This window comes from Danio rerio, chromosome 5 (assembly GCF_052040795.2).
Source record: "Danio rerio strain M-AB ecotype USA chromosome 5, GRCz13ab, whole genome shotgun sequence".
NCBI lineage: Eukaryota > Metazoa > Chordata > Actinopteri > Cypriniformes > Danionidae > Danio > Danio rerio.
Window position 1 is genome coordinate 52,897,820 of NC_141025.1, and position 25,015 is coordinate 52,922,834.

At 34.7% G+C, this 25,015-nt stretch overlaps 1 protein-coding gene across 5 annotated transcripts in view; it reads left to right on the forward strand.

Moving 5' to 3' along the window:
• Positions 1–25,015, forward strand: part of rasa1a (RAS p21 protein activator (GTPase activating protein) 1a) — a 102,975-nt gene that overhangs the window by 24,001 nt on the left and 53,959 nt on the right. For 4 of the 5 annotated variants that reach the window (XR_015491736.1, XM_087254112.1, XM_087254113.1 and 1 more), the window contains exon 2: positions 22,402–22,554. Coding sequence is in view for 4 of the 5 variants with exons in the window: in XM_087254112.1 (XP_087110238.1) it covers positions 22,402–22,554 (153 nt within the window). In the remaining variant the exon portion in view is untranslated. Of the gene's footprint in view, positions 1–22,306; positions 22,555–25,015 lie in introns of all 5 variants that reach the window. The other variant, XM_087254115.1, reaches the window with a different exon arrangement.

A 25,015-nucleotide genomic window follows, 5' to 3' on the forward strand; every position in this document is an offset into this window, starting at 1 on the left:
AGCCTATAACAAGCTGTCTGTATAAACACACACACACACACACAGAAGCAAGCAAGTCACACAGACAGCATCACACTCTCTCTCATTCACACTCATACACACACACAGACAGCACAAATCTCTCTCTCTCATTCATTATTTAATAGGAATTTAGGTACTGGTCAGAATAAGTGACTAGCTGGTAGCTAGCTCTCTGCAACTCTCACATCGTCACCCACTGAAGCTAAGCAGTAAGCATTTGGGAGAACAAATGGGAAAGATAGTTGGCTGCCAGAAGGGCTGTTAGTTAGACCAGCTGGGGGTGCTCAACCTGTTGTCTGTGTGGGTCCTAACGCCCCAGTATAATACAGGGGACTCCGTACTGTTCAGTGAGTGCCATCTTTCGGATGAGATGTTAAACCGAGGTCCTGACTCTCTGTGGCCATTAAAAATTCCTTTGAAAAGAGAACGGGTATCCTGGCCGAATTTGCCAAGTGGCCTCTGTCCATCATCCTTATCACTTGATAAGGACAACAAAATAAGACATTTGTGGATGTATTTGTCTATATGCACATTTTTATCAACCTAAAACTCAGCTAGGTTTCTTTTTTTTCTTTTTTTGTAAAAAATATTTTTAGCATTATGCATACAAAAATAAATAAATAAAGGAAAGTTGTTGCTTCAGCATTAAATAGTTAATCTAGTTAGTTGGCAAAAGCTACTCTAAACAAATTACTGTGTTGTTTAAACCCAAATTTGGGTCAAATTTGGACAAACATAACGTATATTTTTAAAACAGCGGTTAGGTATGTACATATTTGATACATATTTGACCTAAATTAGGGTTAATGCAGCTCAACGTTTTTTAGTTAGTCTTGTAATACATAAATATTACATCAATATTGAATATTACCCGAATAGCCTATGGACATTTTTATAAGCTATCACTCTCCACTAGCTAACACTGAAAATATTTGATTGATAAAAAGGCTATTGTTTGTTTTTTTGCCATTTATATAACGTGACTCATACCATAAACATTGCATTTAGTCATGAAATATTAATGGAATGTGACTAAATTCAGATGAAAACCAATTGTCTCAGGTGGACAAATATTATGCATGGTTTTGTTGATGTCGTTTGACAGTTGTTTTGAGTCACAGAATTAGGTTTGTATGTTTTTTATCTTCATTGTAAATGTTTCAAACCATTTGAGTTGATTATTCATTGTTTTCAAATAGGGATGCTCATTTTGGTTAATTTTGCTAACTGACAACTGCCGCTCGTTAATCAGATATTAACGGTTAATTGATCAGAATTATATTAAATTATTCTAAAAAAATTGACACATTAAATATTGATAAATACTGATTTATTTTAACATGCTAGCATATTAATAACAGAACAAAACAACAGAGCATCCTCACGCACCCGCAGTGTTTCCAACAGCATAGAAAAACTAAACAAAATTAATAAAATAAACAGGCCTTCCCTAAAATATTTCTCTCTTAAATGATTAATTTAGATTACAAAACGAAAACACTGACTGAATCCTTTTTAAGAACCTGCATGGGCTGTTTTTTTTTTTTTTTCCAATCATATATTTTTGTCTTTGGTCAAATAAAAATAGCAGATTTCCTCAAATTGCTCGCTCCATGTAAAATATGCATTTATTTAATCCCCGCTGTTATTATTGAAATACAAATCATAATTTTAAAGATTATGTCTTGATATAGTCTATAGTTTCTCCTCTCACTCGAGGTTCAAATGTGCGCGCTGCGTGATGAAAAGACAATGACAACGCACACATAAGTTGACTTTTTGTAAACAGTTTTGTTGTTTAAATATGATATTGCATTAATTTGCATATATGCTTTATAATCTTTAAAATGAAAGCTAAAGCCCCTGTTGTTGTGTTTATGACGCAAATCCAGGAGGCTATCAGCATCAGCACTGGTTTGGCATCAACTCGTCTTTATCAAACAGCAATATTCTTCCATTTTGCTGTTTTGGCAGATATGTCTGTAAGCACGTGTGGTTAAACATTATCGTCCCGGGAGTTAACAAATATGTGTTGCAGTTGTATATTAAGGGGCCGATCGCAGCAAACGCGTTTTTTACTTCCAAAAATGCGAGACGCACCACACCGCTTTTTATGTTGACAAGAAAAAAATAAGCGCAGTGCTCTTTTTTTTTTTTTTTTGTCCCTATGAAACGACTGAGTCAGCTGGGTATAGATTGTGCAAGAGTGTTGCTGTCTATGTTGTTAGAATTGTAAGATTTGTAAAGTCATACAGCTCTGGATAACTTGAAACAGCGAGCACTAGTCTCTTCTATATCTTCAGTGTTTCCTCTAGGATTTTTTCCAGCTGTGGTGGCATAACTTTTACACAAATCTACCAAACTACCTATGTCATTATTTCAATGGCAAATTGAGAAATGTTGTAAGCTCAGTATTATAAGTCGAGATCGTATTTTCGTGCAATACGAGTGTGCTTGTGCGTCGATTTTCTCTGCTTGTGCACGAAACCTCTTGCATGCCCTTAAATATGCTGCTCAAGCGCAGATCTTCTTGTGGGCTCTCAAATAAACGCTGCTGAAATGTGATATAGCATGTTTATGTTGTGAGTATAGCTCCAACATTTATTAGATTTGTTAGGAATATTTATGAATGTCTCCAATAGACCTACAGAGCAGCCTTGATGCTCCTTGCAGTAAAGTGAAACGGCTATAAACTCGAGCAAGACAAAGTCATTATTTCCAGAACCACAGACCTTTATCTAATAATAAAGTATAATTATGCAATGTGTGTTTATCATGGCTGAAAGCTATGTTGTGTTTGCTGGCCTCACGCATCATGCACCTGTCAGTCAGTCAGTCAGTCAGTCAGCCAGCACGTATCCTCAAAGGGTTAAACAAATAACACACAGCACTAAGATTACAGAAGTTTGCGCTGTTATAAATCACTTACCTTTTAATACGTTTTGGTGCAATCATAATCCGCTATTAAAAACAACAACAACAATGACTGAATGTTTTGAATGAGCTGTATGCTAATGTAGCTGTGGCGGGATGCATTTTGGTATGGAAGAATGAATGTAGCGGAAGCCAGGCTCTTTAAAAGTTCTCTGAAGTTGTCTTGACAACACAAACGCTGCTCTGGGATGAGTCGCGTGCAAAACACTTGCGGCCATTAGTAAACCATTTAAAAGATGCCCCTCTTTACACAAAAGGCGCATTCGATCAGCCCCCTATGCAGCCAAACTCTAATAATATTTAAAAAATTTAATAATTTTAATAATTTAAAATTTTAATCATATAACTGATACCATTAATCGGTTACAAACGCACCTTTTCGGTTAACGGTTAATCGATTATTTTTTAGTACAAGTAAATTGTAAGTGTGCAAGATCAGCCAGAAGAGCAGGTAACAAGTATTCCAGCTTTAAAATTAAAGAGCTTGACTAGAAATTGTGCAGCTGTCAGGAAGGTTCTGATCTTTCTGATTTTGCATAGTAAAACCTGCAGCTTATGATTATGCTTTCTTTGCAATGTGATTCTTAAAGGACAGCTGGTCAGTTGGGATTGCCAGCTGTTATCTCATAGATGCGATAATAGTTGGTGATCCCAACTGGATGGAGAAATTGTTGGAGGGAAAACAATAAATTACGAGGTCTGTGCAGCTACTGTTGTATCATCTGGTTGAAATGGAAAAACAGAGCTGTGTCGTTCGGCACAATAGTGATGAATGAAAACTTGTAATCAGGTTATGGGTCATAGTATGTGGCATAAATTGAGAATAGAAGAGTACTTAGAACTGATCCCTAACTGATGTGGTTTGGACACCTATTCCCTCCAGGCAATCCTGAAACATCTGCTGGTGAGGTAAAACTCCAGCCAGCAAAGTGGACTTCCAGTTATGCCCACTGAGAAGAGAGGATGGATGAGTGAATTTGAAGTGTCTCTGTATCATGTAATGTGTAATGTAATGTATATTTGTATAGAGCATTTATTGTGTATGGCCATTCACCCAAAGCGCTTCACAATTATGAGGGGGGTCTCTCCAAACCACCACCAGTGTGCAGCATGCACCTGGATGATGTGACTGCAGCCACAGTACAACGGCGCTAGGGCAATCACCAAACACCAACTCTTGGTTGAGTGAAGAGATAGTGATAGAGCCAATTTAGTGGATGGGGATGATTGGGAGGCCATGATCGTAAGGGCCGATTGAGGGACTTTGGCAGGACACCGGGGTTACACCCCTGAACTTTACGAGAAGTGCCATAAGATTTTTAATGACCACACAGAGTCAGGACCTCAGTTTAATGTCTTATCCGAAAGACTGGCTGCGTCCGAAACCGCATACTTCCAGACTATAGTACGCTAAAATCAGTATGCGAGCCGAGTAGTATGTCCGAATTCATAGAATTCGAAAATCGGTATGCGGGAAGTACCCGGATGACTTACTACTTCCGTCGAGATTCTAGAGTGCACATCCCATGCATGCTGCGCTCTCCCATGATGCCCCGCGAGCGAATTCATGAATGGGAGTAAAGCGACACAATTTATGCAGGTAGGTCATGTGACCATGACAAAATGGTGGATGTAGTACGTCTGAATTCCATTCATACTTTTCACGTTCACACTGTATAGAACAGACTTTTCTAACAGCCGAGTAGCACGTTTAAATTCAAATGCAGCACCTACTGAGTAGTAGGTGGTTTCGGACGCAGCCAGACTCTGTCTATCATAGGCAGAGGACACCTCCAGTTCCCCAAAGCGGAACCTCCTTTAGCAGTCTGTAATGGCTCATTTACACTAAGTGGTACAGTATTGTACGGTAATGGTACAGGTCGGTAAGGGTCACCTTTATCAGGCTTGCTCTTCCACTGCCAAAAGGATACCAATGGCAAATCTCAAAATAAAGCTGTACGGGTCATTTACATATCATATGAGAAGCAATTCTCACAAAATAGAGGCTTTATACAAAAAATACTTGTGTTCATTACTAACCTTTCTTTGAACATGATTTGATTTAAACTGCAGATCAATGCTAAAAAATAGCAAAATATCCTACTGTAAAGTCTGCACTTATATAGAATAAATAAACAAATGCAACGTATATAAACACAAACAGACCCATTTACAGACAGCATACATTAAGTCCTTAATTGGGTTCATTTTTTGCAAACCTCTCATCGTTTTAGGTTTCTTAAAAGAGTCATTTGCTCCTTGTTTTTTTGGGCTTCTCCTTTGTTTTTTAACGCTTCACTCTCATGTTTGTACGTTTCTAAAAGGATCGGATATCTGAAGCACTTCAATAATCACATGTTCGTTATTTCAAATATAGATGCGCGGCAAGCTCAGAAAGTGAAACCGCTTGTGCTTTAGACGGCCTTGTAAACAACGAGGCACACCGTAGATTCTGCTCTTCTAATTGGCTTTGTCGCTGTTCATCAAGACGATGACAAGGTTTGTTTAAGCTTGGGTCGACCATGGCTCATTATTATATGTATATATTATTAAGATGTAATGTCTTGGCTGTGTTTTAAAAATGGCACATTCTTTGTTTTCATCTAGTGACGTATCTCTGTAAACCAATAGCATTCAGCTGCGTGTCTTGCTCTGCCTTTTGGTACCCTTTTGTTGAGCTGGGTACCCTTCCAAAAGGGTAACCAAAATGTGGTACGGTATGGTTTTTGGTACTTTTTGAAAGTGGAAACGGCCATAAAAATGTAGCGAACCAAACCATACCCCTGAGTGGAAATGGGACATAAGGCAGTGATTGAGAGTAGTGCAGTCTTAGTGGAGTGTCTACATTTGAAGCCTGATTGGTTCGCATTATTAGCAGGTTATTCTGAGCAAGAGCAGGTTATTCTGAGCAAGAGCAGGTAATTCTGATCAAGAATAGTCAAGAATTAAGTATTCTGTTGTACAGCATTGCAAAGAGGGGTGAGAGAAAGCAAGTTGATTGGACATGATAGCTTAAAATTTCTCTACAGAGAGGTCATGTTTTGATCTTCTGTTAGTCTTACACAATTACGTGATGCGATTTCACAGGTTAGAGTTGATCAAGTTTGAAATTTGAAATGTGGTGACATTTCCGGTCTGCCGCATCCGTATGTGTATGAATGGCAAAATGGCCTCATGACAAACTGAAGTTTGACCCAATGCTTTACGATGGCAATAAAAACCCATCAAAAACAACCCACTTTCTTGAGACTGAAAAATGAGTTTCCTCAAACTAAATGAGAACTTACCTGGATCGAATTTTAAATGGAGTGCAACAGGCCTTAGGTTTTTTTCATTTGGTGTCCCCCTTGTGCAGAACATGAAGTAGACTCAGTTGACAGCTGGCAGCCTAGTTGAAGGGCACTGTTAATGCCATTTGGTTTCATGACTCTCATACTAATGAATGGTGACATGACATCTTTAGAGGTGTTTCTGAGGCATTTGAGACCCATCAAGAGAGATGGATAAGTCGAAAGCGATTAAGAGAGCGAATATGACCCCTCAATCAAGTCTCAAAAAGCTTGCTCTGCCCTGACTTCCTTCCAGATGAAGTGTTGTAAATTGAAAGGTCCACCTTCTTTTCCTGATATCTGGTATGGACAAATTGCAAAAAAGCAAAAAAGGTCATGTTTTGGCTAGCTAGGAAGATCACATACAGTAAGAATAATGTTCTGCTTCCCAGCTATCTTGTCAGGATCTTTTTGGGCCATTTTTTTAGTGAATAATTTAGACAGTTAGTTTCTTTCAAGGCTTTTTAGATCTAAAAATACCAGCTTTGTCTGGAAATCATAAGATATTCAAGTGTTTCAGATTGAGGTTGAAGTTGAGTGTTGAGTGCCGGCAAATTCACTCTCTTATTGGGTTAATTTTGCACTCAAGGCATTTTCGCTTCATGTGTGAAGTACAACTTTTCTTGTGAAGTGTCATGATGGTGTCTTGTTTGTGGGTTAACAAGCACATGGTTTTCTCATCTTTATTTGTGATACAGAGTTCAGTTCTGTCAAGACTGTGAATGTACTTGCTGATCTTGTGTTGCAGTCTGTTTATTTTTGCCTGCCTTGCAACACACATCATTTGATTTCAATTAAAACAAGGTGCAAAGAAGGCCGTGTCAAGGCAGGCTTTATTGAGAAAATGCCACATGTCCACTTCCTGTTTCTCTTCTTTTGCATAAATCGGGTCGAGGCAAACAGACTTTTGCAGTGATGCTTCAGTATGTTAGCTCTTTAGTCTCAAATGCAGATGTGTAGCCACAGATCTCGAGATGGTTAAAGTGTGTGGTCTCAAGGCGCATACTTGTTTTTTGGCATGAAAACAGGGAGGTTATTGCATACAGTTTTAACATATTGAAATGTCAAAGCTCTGAAAGTTGAAGCATTAATTTGCATTGATTTCTGCTTGTGGCCCCTTTTATATAGTGAAGTTAAAACAGCAGATCTGATATTCTTAATCAGATGAAGGTGGTGATGCTTTTTCTGTACTGGTGCACCTTTCCTTTTTTAAAAATGTATTACTGTTTTTTATTCATTTATTATTTATTTTATTCATTTTAACATTCTTTTTTTTAAACTGCTTTTAAGATTCCCAGTATATATGGGTTTATATTTGAATAAAACAACCTTATTTTATATGAAAAACATGACTTTTTTTTTTGTAATTTTATCACACATTTATAGAATAAAACTATTCATATGTTGTCCAATATTCCTAATGAATCCAGTAAATTTAGTGAAACTATTGATTTATTTTCTGTTTTTCCCATTATCAATGATTAGCATATAAATGTAGAACAAAGATATTTTCAAATTTGGGGAATATGAATGATGCTAAAAATTCAATGATAAAAAAATATTACAATCATAAATATGAAATAAATCTAATCCAGAGGTCACTTTATGAGCATTTCACCATTTAATTTGATTATCGTCATATGAGTACCTAAACTTAAAACATCCTTCGTTTATTTTATCAAAGTAAAACCTTCGCTTATCTTAATTTGTGCAATTTAAACAAGACAAAGGTTTCAAAGCAAAAGCATGCACGTTATTTAAATCACCATATTGCATTTAGTTTTGTTAGTATTTTAATTCAGTTTGTTATTAGATTAGATTGATCTGAAAAAAAATCACGATCTTGATTCGACTCTACACACGATTTTAATCCAGCATCTCTACGATTCAGCCAATTATATTTTTAAGTTTGCAAGAAGCATAAAGGTGGTCGCACAAGTCTTTACGTTTACGTGGTGTGTAAAGTGTCACATGCTGTATTTATAAGGTATAATTTACCCAGAAATGTCATTTCTGTCTTAATGTAATGATGTATTGGCATCCGTGAAATGACACGTGAGCTGATACACTGTTTGTTTGCTACTGAGAGAACATGTGCTTGTCCGCAAATCATGTATAGTGAACAGAACCTGCATAGACTGTAAATAACAGGTAATAAAGGTGTAAATAACTTTCAGTTTGTTGCACAGATTGATTGTTTGGGAGCCACAAGGGAAGTATGATTTGCATGGATGTTTTTTTCTCAGTGATGGCAGCCATGACGTGAGTGTATATATATATGTATATGTATATATATATATATATATATATATATATATATATATATATATATGTATATGTATATGTTTGTATAATTACAAATGATGCCAATTTAGAGTATTGTGTGAGGGGTTATTGATGAACAGGCCTCTTGGCTTTGCTTGTGTGTTTGCTTCATCATCTATTGTTCATTATGTCCAGCACTAAAGAGTCCTTCTTAATTCTTTTCTCATAGCTTTTGTTTTTTTGGGCCAGTGATTCATTTTATTATGCAGTAAAACTGTACATCAAAAGTAATAATTACTCATTTTTAATAACACATTTTTCTTGCATCCATGTGCCATTTTGTCTTCCCAAAAATAAAAGGCATTGTTGCATTTTCATTTGATTCAAAAAGGATATTTATTTTTAAAAAGGTTGTGCCAATACGATTTCCAATTTTCTTTTTTGATTTATGAAACCTTCTGAAATTCTTCTGACATTTCGAAAACCTTACAGCATTTCATAGGCCCTACTATTGTGAAAGTTTGAATGTCATCATTGTACACTATACTGTAACCAAAAGCAGATATGAAACCTTTACCTGCTTCTTGTCAAGTGCACCACATGAATCACTGGACTGTTGACACTGTACACGCATCTAATTTAATACCAGTGTTCCGCTTCCAAAGAGGAAAAGAGATTATGATGTAATTTACTATTTTGATTCATGGTTTCTGTTCATTGGAGGCTTCAGCTAGCGATCAAGCACTGACATGATCAGGCATTCCTCAGGATAGTGTGCTTGTCTTTATCTCATCTGGATGTGTTGTTTACCCATAGGCCTTCGTTGTCGGCACAGGAACTGCTGCTATGAAGGAAAGATGATAAAACCCCTAGCTTGACTGTTTACAATGAACCTGATGCCAGGCCTGTTTCACACACAGTTATGTAGTCTGTATTTTTTCTGTGCCTTTTTTAACATATTGACATACACCAAACAGGAATGTGGTTTTAGGAGCAGTGCGTTAAGAGCATTGCAGCAAGTCTCAAAAATAAATGGATTGACTCAATTTGGTCATTGCATCATAGATGCATGTATTTACAGTCTACTGTGTCTTATAATCAACACTTTTTTTTTCTTCAACTATTGAAAATGAAAGAAAATTATGCCTTTAAGGACCTTTCAAGAGTTCACACTTAGCTGATGATTAATTATAAAGCTTGTTTGGCATGCTTTCCCTGGAGAAACCCCCCTCTCATAAGATTCTCGAGCCTGGGGCTCCCTCCCGTTGCAAGGCGAGAGGGGAGTTTGAGCTCAGGTAGATCACGAGAACTCCTCTGCTGTAGTAGCTAATGAACAGATGGTAATTGCTCTTAAGAGATAACTACTTACTAGGTGCATGTCTATGGTGCCAATTTGGATTAGTCAACTAACTTAAGTTGCATGTTTTCGGATGGTGGTAGTAAATCGGTGAACCCAGGGGACACCCACGCGGGAAATGCACTAAAATGCTGTGAGTTTTAGTTACAAAAAGGAACTGAAAAGATAATAACTAACTCAAACTTCTATTCAAATTTGTTTAGAATATTCAGAAATTAAACACTAATTTTTCTCTAGAGCAAACAATAGTTATGGCGTTAGTTATCACCTGATGCCTTTGTGACAGCTGCAAACAACTCTGAAATTATACTTTGCTGTTGCTTGCTACTAGATATATTGCTTGATACTAGCATATAGCTGCCTGTGGTGCTTTTTTAGGTGATGGTTGTTGTATTTCCTCGTATTGTGGCAACAGTTCTGCGACAGCTTTTACAAATTACCTGTTTTTGATTGGTGTCTGGAACTTTGAAACAAATATTCTCATATTACCATGGGTCAACGATAAGCATTGCCCGATAGCCCGGGGCAAGAATGTGAGACGCTCGGGACAGTAGACAGGATCGTAACAACATCATAACAACCTATACAGCAAAGAGACAGCAACATCAAATGATGATGCTAAAAGAAAACGTTTGTTTTTAACTTTTTGGAAGCAGACATTGTGAGGGTACATCACGACTAAAAAAAATTAAGTGATGTTTTGAATAGTTTGCCATCAGTTTGGCAGGTCAGCCACGTTTTGTTCTGCAATAAAACACTTGCACATTTTCCATACCACTACTTTTGTTTGCATTACACTTTTTAAATTTGCTCATTATACATTAATTACCATTTTTTTATATTTAAATTCTAGATTCACAAACATTTAAAAAAAAAAAAATTGTGGCTAAGAAATAGCTATTAACTTTTTTGGTGGGGCCAGTGAAAAATCTGAACCACTGGTCCAATCAGGCCAGTAGAAAAAATCCTTAGCGTTATACCCTGATTATCGACATGCTGTTTTTCTTTTATATGAATTAATGCTTCTGAAGGGGCAGATGCCATCATCGCACTTGTCTACGCTTTCCTGTTTGTTTATTTTATTTTCAATTTCTGTACCTGAATACTGTTAGACTTCCGAGAAAACCATCAAATAGAGCTATTTAAACTATCTTGTAAAACAGTATATGCATCACAATATTGCAGAAAAAAATTATTTCTCAATATCAGATTTTTCCAATATCGTGCAGCCCTACAAAATACTGTATGTAAGATGCTATTGCTACTTATATATGTATACATCATTATAATAATAGCAATATAGAGTATGGTGTGATGGGCTAGATTTACTCTTAGATTTACGACTTCTGCCACTTGTGTGTTTGCTTTTGTACATCATCTCTTTTTCATCATGGCCAGCTCTAAGGAGTCCTTCCTTATTCTTTCCACATAGCTTTTGTTTTCTTGGGCCCATGATTAATTAGAAGTTTTAATAGAGCACGTTATCCAGCTCACTAAAAACCCTGCATTGCTGACGTCATTTTTATAGTGAACAGAACTGCAAAACAGTCCCGCTGAGAAGAAAACGCAGCCTCTGGGAATTATGAGGGACTCTCCTTCTGCTAACAGTGCACTTTTACTCAAAGGACTTCTTCATAGAGTCTGTCTGTTCAATAAATTAATGCAGAGAGAAGAGGAGCTTAGCCTAGTTAAGCCTGCAGTGTGCAAATTACGCCTACACACTTTATCATGCTTGAAAAAAAATGGGCCAGAAGTTGGCATGGCCAAGTGTGATCAGTTTTTACCTTCAAACTGCATGATATGTGTTATAGAGCAAGCTTTTGACAGTCGTGATCACAACATTTTTCTTTAATTATGTAGCCTAATTTAATATCTGTTTTGTGCCACTTACAGCCTAAGTCATGGAGGGTTGCAAAACTTGTAATAATAAAGTATTCACAAATTGACTACACATTTTTTTGCAGGGGTGTGGAATCAAGGAAGGGAAAATTCACCAAAAACGAAACTTCTGTCATTGTTTACTCCAGTGTTTTCCAAACCTGTTCCTGGAGGCACACCAACAATACATATTTTTGACTTGGCTTATCTGGCTTATCTGAACCATTCATTTCAGGTTTTGGAATCTCTTCTAATGTTCTGCTGAATTGATTCAGGTGTTTGAATTGGAAGAGCAGCGCTTCCCTTAGGTTCCCCACACCTTTTAGCCACATCACATAAATAGTTTTAACACTATTTTATTATTATCTGTTTTAAGCTTTTCTCTTTTCAATGGGTTAAAGTAAAAAAAAAAAATCCACCATTTATTTTATGCTATTCAGGAGCCATGTGCACCAACTGACAGGTCAAATCTGCTTCTCACTCCCACACAAGTTCAGGTGTAATATATTGTCAAGTGTAATATATATATATATATATATATATATATATATATATATATATATATATATATATATATATATATATATATATATATATATATATATATATATATATATATATATATATATCAAGTATATATATCAAATATATATATAATATATAATATATATAATATATCAAGTGTAATATATTGTCATCATCAAATCAATAAAATATACTCACTATAAAACCCTAAAGGTTAAGATAACCTAAGATAACTTAATGTTTTAAGTTCAAAAACTAATCCTAATGAGTACTTAATCTATTTGAGTAAATGAAGCAATTTGAGCACAGTAAAACCCATTAAGTTAAGGCAACTCCAACTGTTTGAGGAAAACGTTTCCAAAAAAAAATAAAATAAAAAAAACATTTGGGTTAAACAACCAATATATAAGAGTACTGTGAGCTTCATTTTACTTAAAGTAATGAGGTATTTAATTAACTCATTTACTTCAACACTGAGTTCAAAGCTCTTTTTAAATGAGTAGAATTAACTTTCAGTCAATTTTGAGTGAACTACATTAATTTCATTTGATAAAGTTGACTGTTGTGTTTTACAGTGCAGCAAATGAGAAATAAATGACAGAAAAAGGAATAAAACAGACAAGATCTCTAAAAAATTATAATAATTACAAGAATAAATGTGTGTATATTGTTTAGATAAGACAAAATAGTTGATTAGCCATTTCTAATGGTGTACAAATATTCTGCAGCCAATTTCGATGTAATTTCGTCCTCTCTGAGTGTTTATTAAAGTTTTTCTGAGTCATTTAGATTTAAAGAACTAATTATTTAATAACTCTCACTCTCACGGCTGTGCGCATAAAATTAACTACAGCTTAGAAAACAAAAGCAAAACCAAACACTGGACATTTTAGGACGTTTAGAAACGCCAGCCGGACGCAAAAAGGTGCAGGTTTCTGTGGGCCTGCAAACTGTCTGTGGTAGTGGTGACAGTTCTTGCGCACACAGACCGAGCAGTATGAAACGGGCAAAGGAGAGATTTTCCACTGCTTAATTGCTCGTGGATGTTTGTTAATATCAAGCGGATACAAAATAAGTGTAAAGTATGATAATAATATTAAAAAATTTGGTGGCTATTAATAAACCTGGGCGGCCTGCCCAAATAAAGTCTATAGCAGTGTTCCAAATGGCACACTATACACTATGCACTTATGCACTTACACACTCAACAGCAGAGTATATGAATGTATGTCATCCCAAATGGGACACTAATGTTTTTTTTACTAAACTGAAATACAAACCGTTTCCCTGATGATGTTTGATGGTTGCTAAATAAATTACCAAAGTACCAAATAATACTTGCCATAAGTATAACCGCATTCACAATCGGGAGGCTGTATAATCACTCTCGTAGGAGAATTTTGCTTTCACAATCTAAAATAAATAAAGTAATCTAACATGTGTGCACTATAGCTCCATACCTTCCACTACATGAGGAAAGCAGCAGCCGTTGAGTGTGTGAAGTGTCCAACATTCCACACTTCATTTTACCAGTTGAATAAGTGCATCATAGGTAATTAAAGCACACTTATTATTTTTAGAGTTTTCAGTGTGAATGCATTGCTTAGACTATTTATACTACAAAATGGCGTAGAATAGTGCATAAGTATGCGATTTTGGGACGCACCTTATGTGTGGGAAGCACTAAGGAGGTTGAAAATGTGTGCTGTTGGTGTGCCTTCAAGAACAGGGTTTAGGAAACACTGGTTTACTTTATTTGATTTTCTTCTGTTGAGCACGAAAGAAGATAGTCTAAAGGGAAAAAAAAATCTGTATGATTTGTTGATAAATATGGACACCAATGCCTCCCTCCTCAAAAAAAACAAATACACATTATTTAGAACATTTTGTTTTGTGTTAAACAAAAGGGTGACACTTTAGTTTAAGTAACAGTTCACACAATTTACTACTCACTTATTACCCGTCTATTATTAAGATATTAAGAATTTATTAGTAGGCAACTTAAAGTACGATCTTATTCTACATCCTTAATCATACCCAATACCTAAACACTACTGTTACCCTTCGAACAATTATTAAGCAGCTAATTAGTAGTTTGAGCAAAAAATTGCAGTTAACGATTTGTTAATAACATTTATTGTATATTAAAATAATGTGCGACCAACGTAAGAAATTCATAAAACCACATAAGAATAAATGATGAGGAAACCTCTTTAGATATGGTTTTTAGCTGAACCCATGGTTGTTGCTGATTCATACAGTATACAAGTCATTTATAATTAGGGCTTGACATTAACATCCACCAACCCACCAAATGCGGGTAAATTTCCGTTATGGTGGGTAAGACAGCTGCTCCCATTAGCCACTTTAGCTGGCTGAAAATTATTTTTAACTTGTAATTTTTTTTAAAACAATAAGGTTTGACAATACAGATGGCCCAAAATGCGAGCTAATGTGATCTCAGAATCAAGATGCAGCAAGACTAACAAAACTAATTGTGTTGGCACAAGCAAAAGAAAACAGGTAAATACCGAATAAGAGGATGATCACTAGCACACACAGGTGATGTGATGCGCGTGACTGTTAAAAATCGTGCTCGAAGCAACCGTGCCTAGAGAAGACGCAACTGGTGAGATCTTGCACCCACAGTCCTGCTGCTTTTAAGAGCTCAAGATTCAAAAATAAAAAAAATATTTTGTAAGCAGCAGCGGTCACTGCTTTTGTTTTAATTATTTTTTGAACAGATTATTAACAGGTCTAACATTAATCGTGTGCTCGATTGATCATACTTTCATTATCACACACAGTATGTTTTTTTTTACTTGCTATCATTGCTTACAAGTGTTGTTGTTAATATAGTTTAATTATCATTTTTTTTACAATAACATTGTGTTAATATGATATTACCTCCCCATTTATGTGTAGTTAATTGCTAATCTGGGACATTTAGCCAGGACAGACTGCTGTGCATATTTTAGATATGACAATAATTATTTTCAATGTAATTTTCTTTAAAAGAAAAGTTTTGAATTAAAAAGTGCATAGCTATATTTTGCTTGTTTTGACACATTATTTAAAATTTGTGGCTAAAATAATTATTTATTTATTTTTGATGTGAGATCAATTTGGTAAATCTTTAATTTTAAGCTTTGAAAAGTCATGTGAAATAAAAACTAATTGCAATGCGACAACCCAGTTGCTCGTGCACATTAAGCAAGCTCATACAAAAAGTGAATACAAACACACACAAAAGATGAAATGAATGAGGAGGTATGTGGACATAACACAAAATCTAAATCAAGTAATTTTAGCACGCCAAAGTCAAATTTATACATATAAAACTTATTTTACCAACAACAAAATTGTGACTAATGAAAATACCAAGTGACTAGTAATGTTGTAATTCTGCTAGCCACAGTGGCCGGTGATCAAAAAAGGTAATGTCAAGCACTGTTTATAATCACTATGAGAGTCAAAACATGAATAATTATTACCTGTGTCTTATAAAACAAAATATTTTGGATTATTTGCAAAAAATACTTTAGAAATGGCTCTTTCCAGAGAACTAGATGAACCATTTTGTGAACCAATCATTTTCAATGTCAAACTCTCGATCAAAACTCAAGTCTGCCAGTCACTTCTTGAAATGAGGCAATGATACTAGGTGTGCCACCCAAAATGTCTCTAACTCAAACATGCTGACCAGCTTTACGCAGATGCTGATTTAATTTTTTTTCCAGGATTTTTATTGGTCTGAGGTAATATTAATTTTTTTGAGCTACTGGATTGGCTTTTTAACCCATAGTCATTTAATTTAAACACCAAACAAAAAATAATATATAGCATAATATCAAAAAAATATATCAGTCTGCCTGTAACGAATCTGTCTCATACGAGTTTCCCTGTTTAAATTGATTTACTGAAATTAACTTTTCTATGATATTCTAATTCATTGAGATTCACCTACACAAAATGCTGGGTTGTTTTTGAGTTGTAAAATATAGACAATCCCAACTACTGGGTTAGTTTTGAGGCCAAAAACGGCAAGTGATAAAAACTGCTTAAAACAGGGACAATCATCATTCTTTTTTGTTTTATACAACATTATATGCAGTAATAAACATGTTTTAACAAGTTGCCAGTGACAATTAATGAGACGAGAGAGATTGCAGAAGTGCTCAATTGTGCATTGAAGGAATCAGCTTGTCTCAGCTTTTTGTGTTACATTTGGTTCAAGTTCAGTTAATCCATGATTTAACAAAATTTGGATTGAACCAAACTGTCCAGCATTAATGTTAAATGATAAATAATCATAGATAATAGATAGTGTGTGTTTACATCAATTATTTTAAAATCAAGTAATGCACCCTACATGCAAAAATCTCTCACTTGTAATATTAGAGCTTATTTACTGTATGAAACTTGTCAGTGAACTATGAAGGCAAAAACATATAAGTAAATAAAATGTTTATTCATTAATTGTAATTAATAAAAATGTTCATTTAATCGAGATTTTGATTGTAGTCCAAATCACCCATGCCTAAAAGCTATAATCAGTTTTCTTTTTTCTCATGGTTTTTTTTTTCTTTGTAATTGAATTTTTTATTGACACAACACTTATAAAAACCTATCCAGAACAGCAGAGATGCCCCACTTTATAATCATTTTACTACCCACACGATACTTTAGAAATGTGAAAAGCCTTTCCTGTAGACTGAGCACAACTTTACAAAGTTCCCTTAGAAAATGTGACATTCAGCACTAGGGATGGGAAAATAACCGGTTTCAAGGTTTACTGCGGTTTGGAAAAGTCAAGGTAATAAAACCGCATCAAAAATGTATGATATATTATTCCTGAGGTATATGTAAAGTTCTTTTTTAAAGAGATTTTTCATGTATTGTAAAGAAATTTCAAATCTGTGTTTTTGAAACTAATGATTTATTTAAATTATTTAGCCTGACATGTTTACTGTTCCAAAATATTATAAATGTTTCTTAAAATGAAATATATTGTGTTTAATTGGGGGAAAAATTGTTGTTTTTTTACTTAGACCAAGGTTATCAGACCTACAAAACCATCCCAATCAATATCAAATTATGAGTTCTTTTCAAATTGAGCTATTCAAGTTAATCTGGTGAAATAATTATATACTTATATTGCAATAAATATTGCAGAAAACAAAATATCGCAATTTTCCAATATTGTGCAGCCCTACTCTAAACATGGTATGAGAGTGCACATATTCTATGGCAATGATATTCTATGATAGAATGTTCTTTGGAAAAATGTACAAAATATAATTTTCGTTTTTAGACATATGCAGTGCACAATCTGCAGATTTAGAGATGGATGTTTTACCTTGGTTTGTTTTTGAAAGGACCTTCGACTTTTAAAGAAAGTTTATTCCTGGTAAAAATCTTTTTGACTTTGCCATTTTTTATATTTGTTAAATTATTTGTTTATTTTGTTTATTTATATTTGTTTCTTTACTGTCAGCTTAAGATTGGGAAAAAAAAACGCAGCTGTCTAGCTCCGTCTCACACCTTCAAATGGCACCACACGTTCATTGCGTGTCGGCATACTGTCTTCTGAGGCACAAGTCATATATTAAATAAGGAAAAGATTCACGCAGCTTCTCCTACCACAGCAAATTCCATCTTTACTGTTGATATTTGGCACCAGTTAATCAGGAAGTAATGATTTGGTTCTTTTTGACTCGTTGGATGGAAACGCTGCTTTATTCGCATGTCTTTTATGCGATAATCCAGTTTTGCTCATAAATTTAATTAGCATCTTTGGATGGAAACATTGCTAATTTTAAATGTAATCTCGAGCTAATCTCAAAATGTAAATGCTTCTTTTGAGACTATTTTTTTATCATAATGTGATTCCTTATCATTATTATTATTACAATTAAACTTATTAAAAGTTATTGTGGTTTGTTTTTAGCACTAAAATGGTTTTACATTTTCAGGTTGTAAATTTGGAAAATGGCTTTAAATTTAATTTTATTTATTGTTTTTGTTTTAAATAAATTATATTGTGATATTAAAATTAATTAATTATATTATAATAAAATTATATGGTATCCAATCTTTCTAAACAAGAATTGAAATGACATCTGTATAAACAAAATAATACAACTTGCCATAATATTCAATGAACAGAGCTTATTTCCCTGTAACAATAAAAGGAACTTACGGAAGATGTTGGCTTCCCACTCATGCTGTATTAACAGAATCTTATGCTGGTTTCACACCAAAAGTGGAAAGTATTTATGCGATTAGATTAAATACCAAGTAGGGGTGTAACGATTTATCGTTGTACGATTTATTGCGATGCAAAAATGTCTCGATATGCATCGTGGCGTTATGACAATTTGATTACGATATGACGTCCGTTTCTCTTATTAGTTGAGCTGTTTGCACGTGGGCTATGTTCCACCTGCTGTCGCACGTGAGTTCAGATTGCAGCAGCAGTAATGTTAGCAGACCAAGATGAGTGGAGTTTAAATAAAGGATGGCCCATCCTCTCAAAATCAGACGTCTGGCAACATTTCGGTTGTAGTCATTGCTTTAGACTCGTCCGCTTTTTGACACGCATACTGGGTCAAACATCCTAAGTTTTAAAGTCTTCACAGTGATTTACATACTTTGCACAGCGACAGGTATACCTCCTAATGGTGTTGAAAGAGTCACAAACTGTATTTATAAGGTACAATTCACCCTAAAATATCATTCTGTCTTCATATAATGATGTATTGGTGGCCGCAAAATCACACATGACGTGAGCTGTTACTACAGAGGGCGGACTATGATAGACGCGCGCGTATGGCAAGCCGTTTTAGCATTTAAACCTTTGATCTGACTATCCATAAATATATTTAGAGATATCTCTAATTATATTTTGACTAGTCATAATTATAATTCGACTAGTCAAAATATAATTAGAGATATCTCTAAATGAATTAAATTAAATATGAATTAAATATATTTATGGATAGTCAGAACAAAGGTTTAAATGCTAAAACGGCTTGCCATACGCGCGCGTCTGCTTCAGTGAACAGAACCTGCAGGTTGTGACTAATAAAGTAGTAAACAACATTCAGTTTGTGGAACAGAGTGATCTTTCAGGAGCCGCGTGGGAAGTATGAACAGCACTTAGCAGTGGAAATGAAACCGAAAACGTACACATTATTTAAACAATCATATCGCATTTTAGAGTTATGATTACGACGAGCATTAACCCTTTTGAGTACAGAGGTACACAAAAATGCACGTCAACATGATACACTTGATAGCGCCGACATCAGCGACGCAGAAGAAATAGTAAACCTGCCTAAACTGCTGAAAAGAGCCACGACTGTCCTGTGTAATGAAAAGACGGCCACCCTGTCACTCATCATGCCCATGAAGACAGCCATCCATAAAAACCTCTCAGACAGATACACATAAGTTCAGGATTATCTTATAGAACTGCTGATTACCTGAAAATGTGGATTTTTTTTGCACACACAAAAAACGCAAGTGACCAAGCAAAGCCTTAAGTTCTTACTGTTAAATTCAATTGAATAGAAAGCTTATTTTTTTTGCACCTTTACTTAAATTGTTCCTTAATTTTGTCTCTGTCATTTCAATAATATTTTTTAAGAAGTTTTTAAATTGTTTTATTTTCCAGAGACAGGCCTGTTTAATATATTTTCTAAAAGAAGGTTCAGTTTAACAAGTTGAAACAAAAGAAATACATAAAAATAGTTTACTTGGTAAAATTTGCATTTCAGTTAAATTGTAAATTTTTATTCCAAATATCGTGATACATATCGAATCGTGAACATTATATCGTGATACACATCGTATAGTGAGCTGAGTGTATCGTTACACCCCTAATACCAAGTCAATGCAAACATGCGATTGACGGTGAATTTCCACCAGGTGGTGCGAACAATGCAGAATGTTTGTGAAATTGGCTTCAATCGACTACGGTGGGTAAAAAACATCCCACAAATAAACTAGAGATAAACTTAAATACTAGATTTTTGAGATAAACAGCATTCTTATCTTATTTCACAGAGGTATTTTTTTTATTTCTTGTAATATTTCATGCCAAATACCTTTTTGAGCGTATTTAACACAGCAAACAAAAGAACGCCTGTGCCATTGCCTGACCCATAGGATAAGAAGTTTATATACACAGTAATTTATTATAGTAATGTTTTATCTGCAGTTCAACTGAGGCATTTGACTGACACACAGCCTGATGATAAATTAAAAGGCTGTGGGATACTGCAGAAATATTTGATTGATTGATTAATTTATTCAGTTTGAAAGTTTACTTACAGTTATAATCAAGCTACAGTTTATTTATGTCCAGCAGTGATCACGTAAAGTTGTTTCATTTGGTTAGCTGATGATTTGTAAGGTTAGGGCACATTGGTTAGGTCTTGACTTTTTTTTGCAAAACGTTAAATCAGACAAGGAAAAACTACCATGATCTAAAACTTCTAAAAATGTGAGCAGTGTTGTTAGAAAAGCTACTGTTTAATTTAGTGAGCTCCGTGTTTTTAATGGATGAGTTCCTGCAGTAAAAGCTTTTTAAAATTTCTCGCTGTGCTGAGGCGCCTTTTTTAGAGCGAGATTTCACTTTTGATATATCCGCATGAGTTTTTGTCAAGGGAAAACTCTGCGGCAGGAACCCTGTCATATCTCGGTTTAGAGGGTGACTTGCAGGATTTTCCTTCTTAAAATCTGTTCAATCTTATAAAATCCTGTTCAAATACAATCTCTGCAAGTCTCTCCTTCTTTTAAGCTAAGCCTTTTTCACAAATATGGAAGGTAATTTGGAGTAAAGTGAATCAAATATAGCAGGGCTATTCAATCAGTTTGTCATGGGGGCCAATTGATGAAAAGCATGCCAAATGAGGGGCCTGAGAGATATGACTTGCAATATAAGTGATGACATCAGCAATATAAGAGCCCATATGTTGTATTTTTGCACCCACAATTTTCTATATTTAAACATTAATATGTTGTATTCTGAAACTACATAACATCACTGCATTGTACAATGTGGCTTTTTTGTACAAACATATTTAAATGTTGTATTTCAAATCTCAAAAAAGCAGTGTATTGCTCAAGTAGGCTTCTTCTACATTCAAACACATTCAAATATTATGTTTTAAACTGCGTAACATTTAATGATGCAAGGATTATAGATTTTGGTTGTACGACTATAGTCTGAAGAATAATCATGGTTTCACGTTTATCACAATTATTAGGCTTTTATTAAATTAAAAAAAGTGCTAGCTTAGAAAATCACAAGAAAACTGCTTATATTTTAAAGTGTTCTTTATTGCTGCTCAGTAACCAAATACAGCACAAAATATGAATAAAAAACAAACAATAGTCCATTTCACTCTTTGGACTTTTTGATTTAAACATGAGTGTTAATTTTACAATTAAAATAAATGACAGAACAATGAATAATAATTAAAAAAAAAGAATTAAAAAAGTATTTGTAATGTTCATTTAGGCTATATATTAGCTAAGAATTCAAATAAACTGTTGTTATTATCTGTGCTCATACATACATAGTCATTTTAATAATTTGTAATAATTCATCTAATGTATCTTTTGTTTACATTGCACTAAAAGCCACGCACAGCTCTCCCCTCTACAGTATTTCGGAGAGCGTGAGTGCATCGGTCTGCTTCCAATATGCATACGTCTCTATTGGAAATAATGAACTTGTGTGCGGAAAAGACGCAATATGTAAACAGCCTGCTGCTTGAGTTAATCCAAAGTGCATGCACAAAGAAACACAAAATACTATGGAAATCAAAGCAGCCAATAATGCAATGACATACATAGTAGAAACCCAAATACTATGGAAATCAACCCCCAATGGGGAATGAGTAATTTATTTCAGAAATGGTGAACTATTCCTTTAAAACTGTAAATATCAAGTGTGAACCTGGACTAAATTTGTAATTTTGTCCAGATCAAAGAATTTAGGATAATTAAACTACAAATCTGAACACCCTTAACCAAGTTTGTTGCAGAATGATCTCATTGATCTGTGTGCTTTTCTTTCAGATGGTACCATGGAATGTTGGACCGAACCATTGCTGAAGAGCGATTGCGTCAGGCTCGGACACCGGGCAGTTACCTCATCAGAGAGAGCGACCGCCGGCCTGGCTCCTTCGTACTATCTTTTCTCAGCGTGACCAGTGTGGTCAATCACTTCAGGTGAGTGGCCTTTACTATCATGAGATTTTCATGTGTGATTAAATAATATTACTAGGGAGGCAACAAAATTAAAATTCCAGGCCAAAACTGGCCCTAAAATGTAGGGTTGCTCTGATCAGGATTTTTGCAGCCGATACAGAGTACGCGTGAAGAGCTGATACCAAGTACTGATTCTGATGCTTCAAGCTTTATAATGCATTAAGCACATTTTCCCTTTAAGTATGAATGATAAGAGAAGATCTTGTCTTACCTAAGAGAAGAAATTAAGGATGCTGCAAGCTACATATAATACCTTAAGCACATCTCTTATAATCATTTAGGTGTGAACATGTCATGGCCAGAAGCAGCTTTACAGAAAATAATTCATCCATTCATTTTACTTCAGCTTAATCCCTTATTTATCAGGGGTCTCCACAGCTGAATAAACAGACCACAAAAAATTATAAAACACAGAAATAAAAAATGGTAAGGGAAATTACAAACAATGCAATTTGGAAACATTGCAAATGATGAAGGAAGAATTCAACATGCCTCATTTAAGAAAAAGTTTGGAGCACATATTTGATGCATAAAAAGTTTAAATGCGTACTTCTAAATCTAATATTTCTTTACTAAAAGGAAACATGCTTATAAACTACTGTCTATAGCAACAAGTGTGTTACAAGAAGTTTTATTATTAAATATTTATGTTAAAAAAAGTGTTGAATTTTTGTTTATCTAATAATTCCAGCAAGCTTTTAATGAACTTGCAATATTGTCAATTTTTTTTTTACTTTCAGTAAAAGGGCATGCAAGACCATTCAAATATTTTGCTCCAACTATTGACATCAGATCCCTTAATGAGAGGAGGGAGAGATTTGCACTTGCGATATCTTTACTGCTCTATTAGAGTACACAGTGCCTCTCGCAATCTGTTTTCTTGCTCATTCACTCTTGTCGCAATAAATTCTGGATATTTTAACAAGTTTTTGGAGATCAAGGAGCTGGTATGAAATTGAGAGACTCGCAGAGCTTCTGGGAGAGGTTCAGAAACGCATTTAAATTGGTAAAGGAAAAAGCACGCATCATGCTTCTAGCATAGTTTTGGATGCAATATGTGAATAGCCCATGAAGATTTAACCTGAGAGATACAGTACAAAGACTGATCTATAATAGATATGTGAGTACAAGCCGCACAGGGTAATTACAACTTATAACACACAATTAAACACATATTTTGCAAACTACAGTGACACAACGAGGCAACAATTTAAATGACACTTACATGTTATGATCTGGAGGAAGAAGAAACTGGTCCATATGAACTGTAACGGTTACTGACAAAGTCCCTATCAAAGTCTGACAAAGTCCCTTACAAAATAGTCTCTGCTGCTCTTTCAATAGCAAACGGCTGGTGAATCCTGCGTTGAAGCTTATGTAGTTGTATCAAAAATCAGAATAATGACAGGAACAAACATGGCTCTAGGTTGGCTATACTGTGATATCGTTGTGAAAATAAACTTTAACCCTTTTTTCCTCGCATCCAAATCTCTCTTTTTGTTTTAAAATTGTATTTGCTAAACATTTCCAGTCATATATATATATATGTGTGTGTGTGTGTGTGTGTGTGTGTGTGTATATATATATATATATATATATATATATATTTTTTTTTTATCTATGTACAATGACATCTCTTTTCTTAATAATAATTCTACTACCACTCAGTATATTAAATAGACATTCAAAATAAAAAAAAAAACAAAAAACAAATGCATAACAGTCCCAACATCCATTCCGCAAAAAACACACGATTCAGATCAACTTTATACCTCTTGAGAAACTGTTTAGTTGGATATATTTTATGTATAATTTTAAAGTAGATTTCACTGACTTTATTAGTGATAAAATATTTGTTGTTATAAGAACAGATTAAGTTCCAATTGATATTCTCAAATTGGTTATTCCAAAAGTATTTGTGTCTAAAAATTGCAGGACAATGAATCAAACTTTTAAGAAACCGCAGCCAAATCTCTATCTGTCAGTGATTGTCATCTTCACGTCATGATCAGTCCCGTGATCTCCCGCGCCTCTGCTAGTGTCTGAAGTGAAAGCACTTTCACATTTTACCAGAAATGGAAGTACATATTTGATGATGTACCGTATCGGTGTCGATGCCATCAAACAAAAGATCCGAACCCAACTCAATTCGTTTATTTGACTCGAAGTCAACTATTTTGCTAAAGAATCAATAGTTTTAAACAAGGTGCACTTTTAGATTTAAACCTCAGCTGGATGTTTTTATTCACTTAGAGCTGTGTTACACACTGCATGGATGACCATTTTCAAAAACCCATAATAGGGGCTCTTTAAGCACATTATACATGTTCTTTAAGTAAAAAAAAAGCATTTTTGGCTGTATTTATAAACTGCTTACTAATGTCTGTTAATGTAGAGGTAATGCTCAGGGCCAGACGGAATC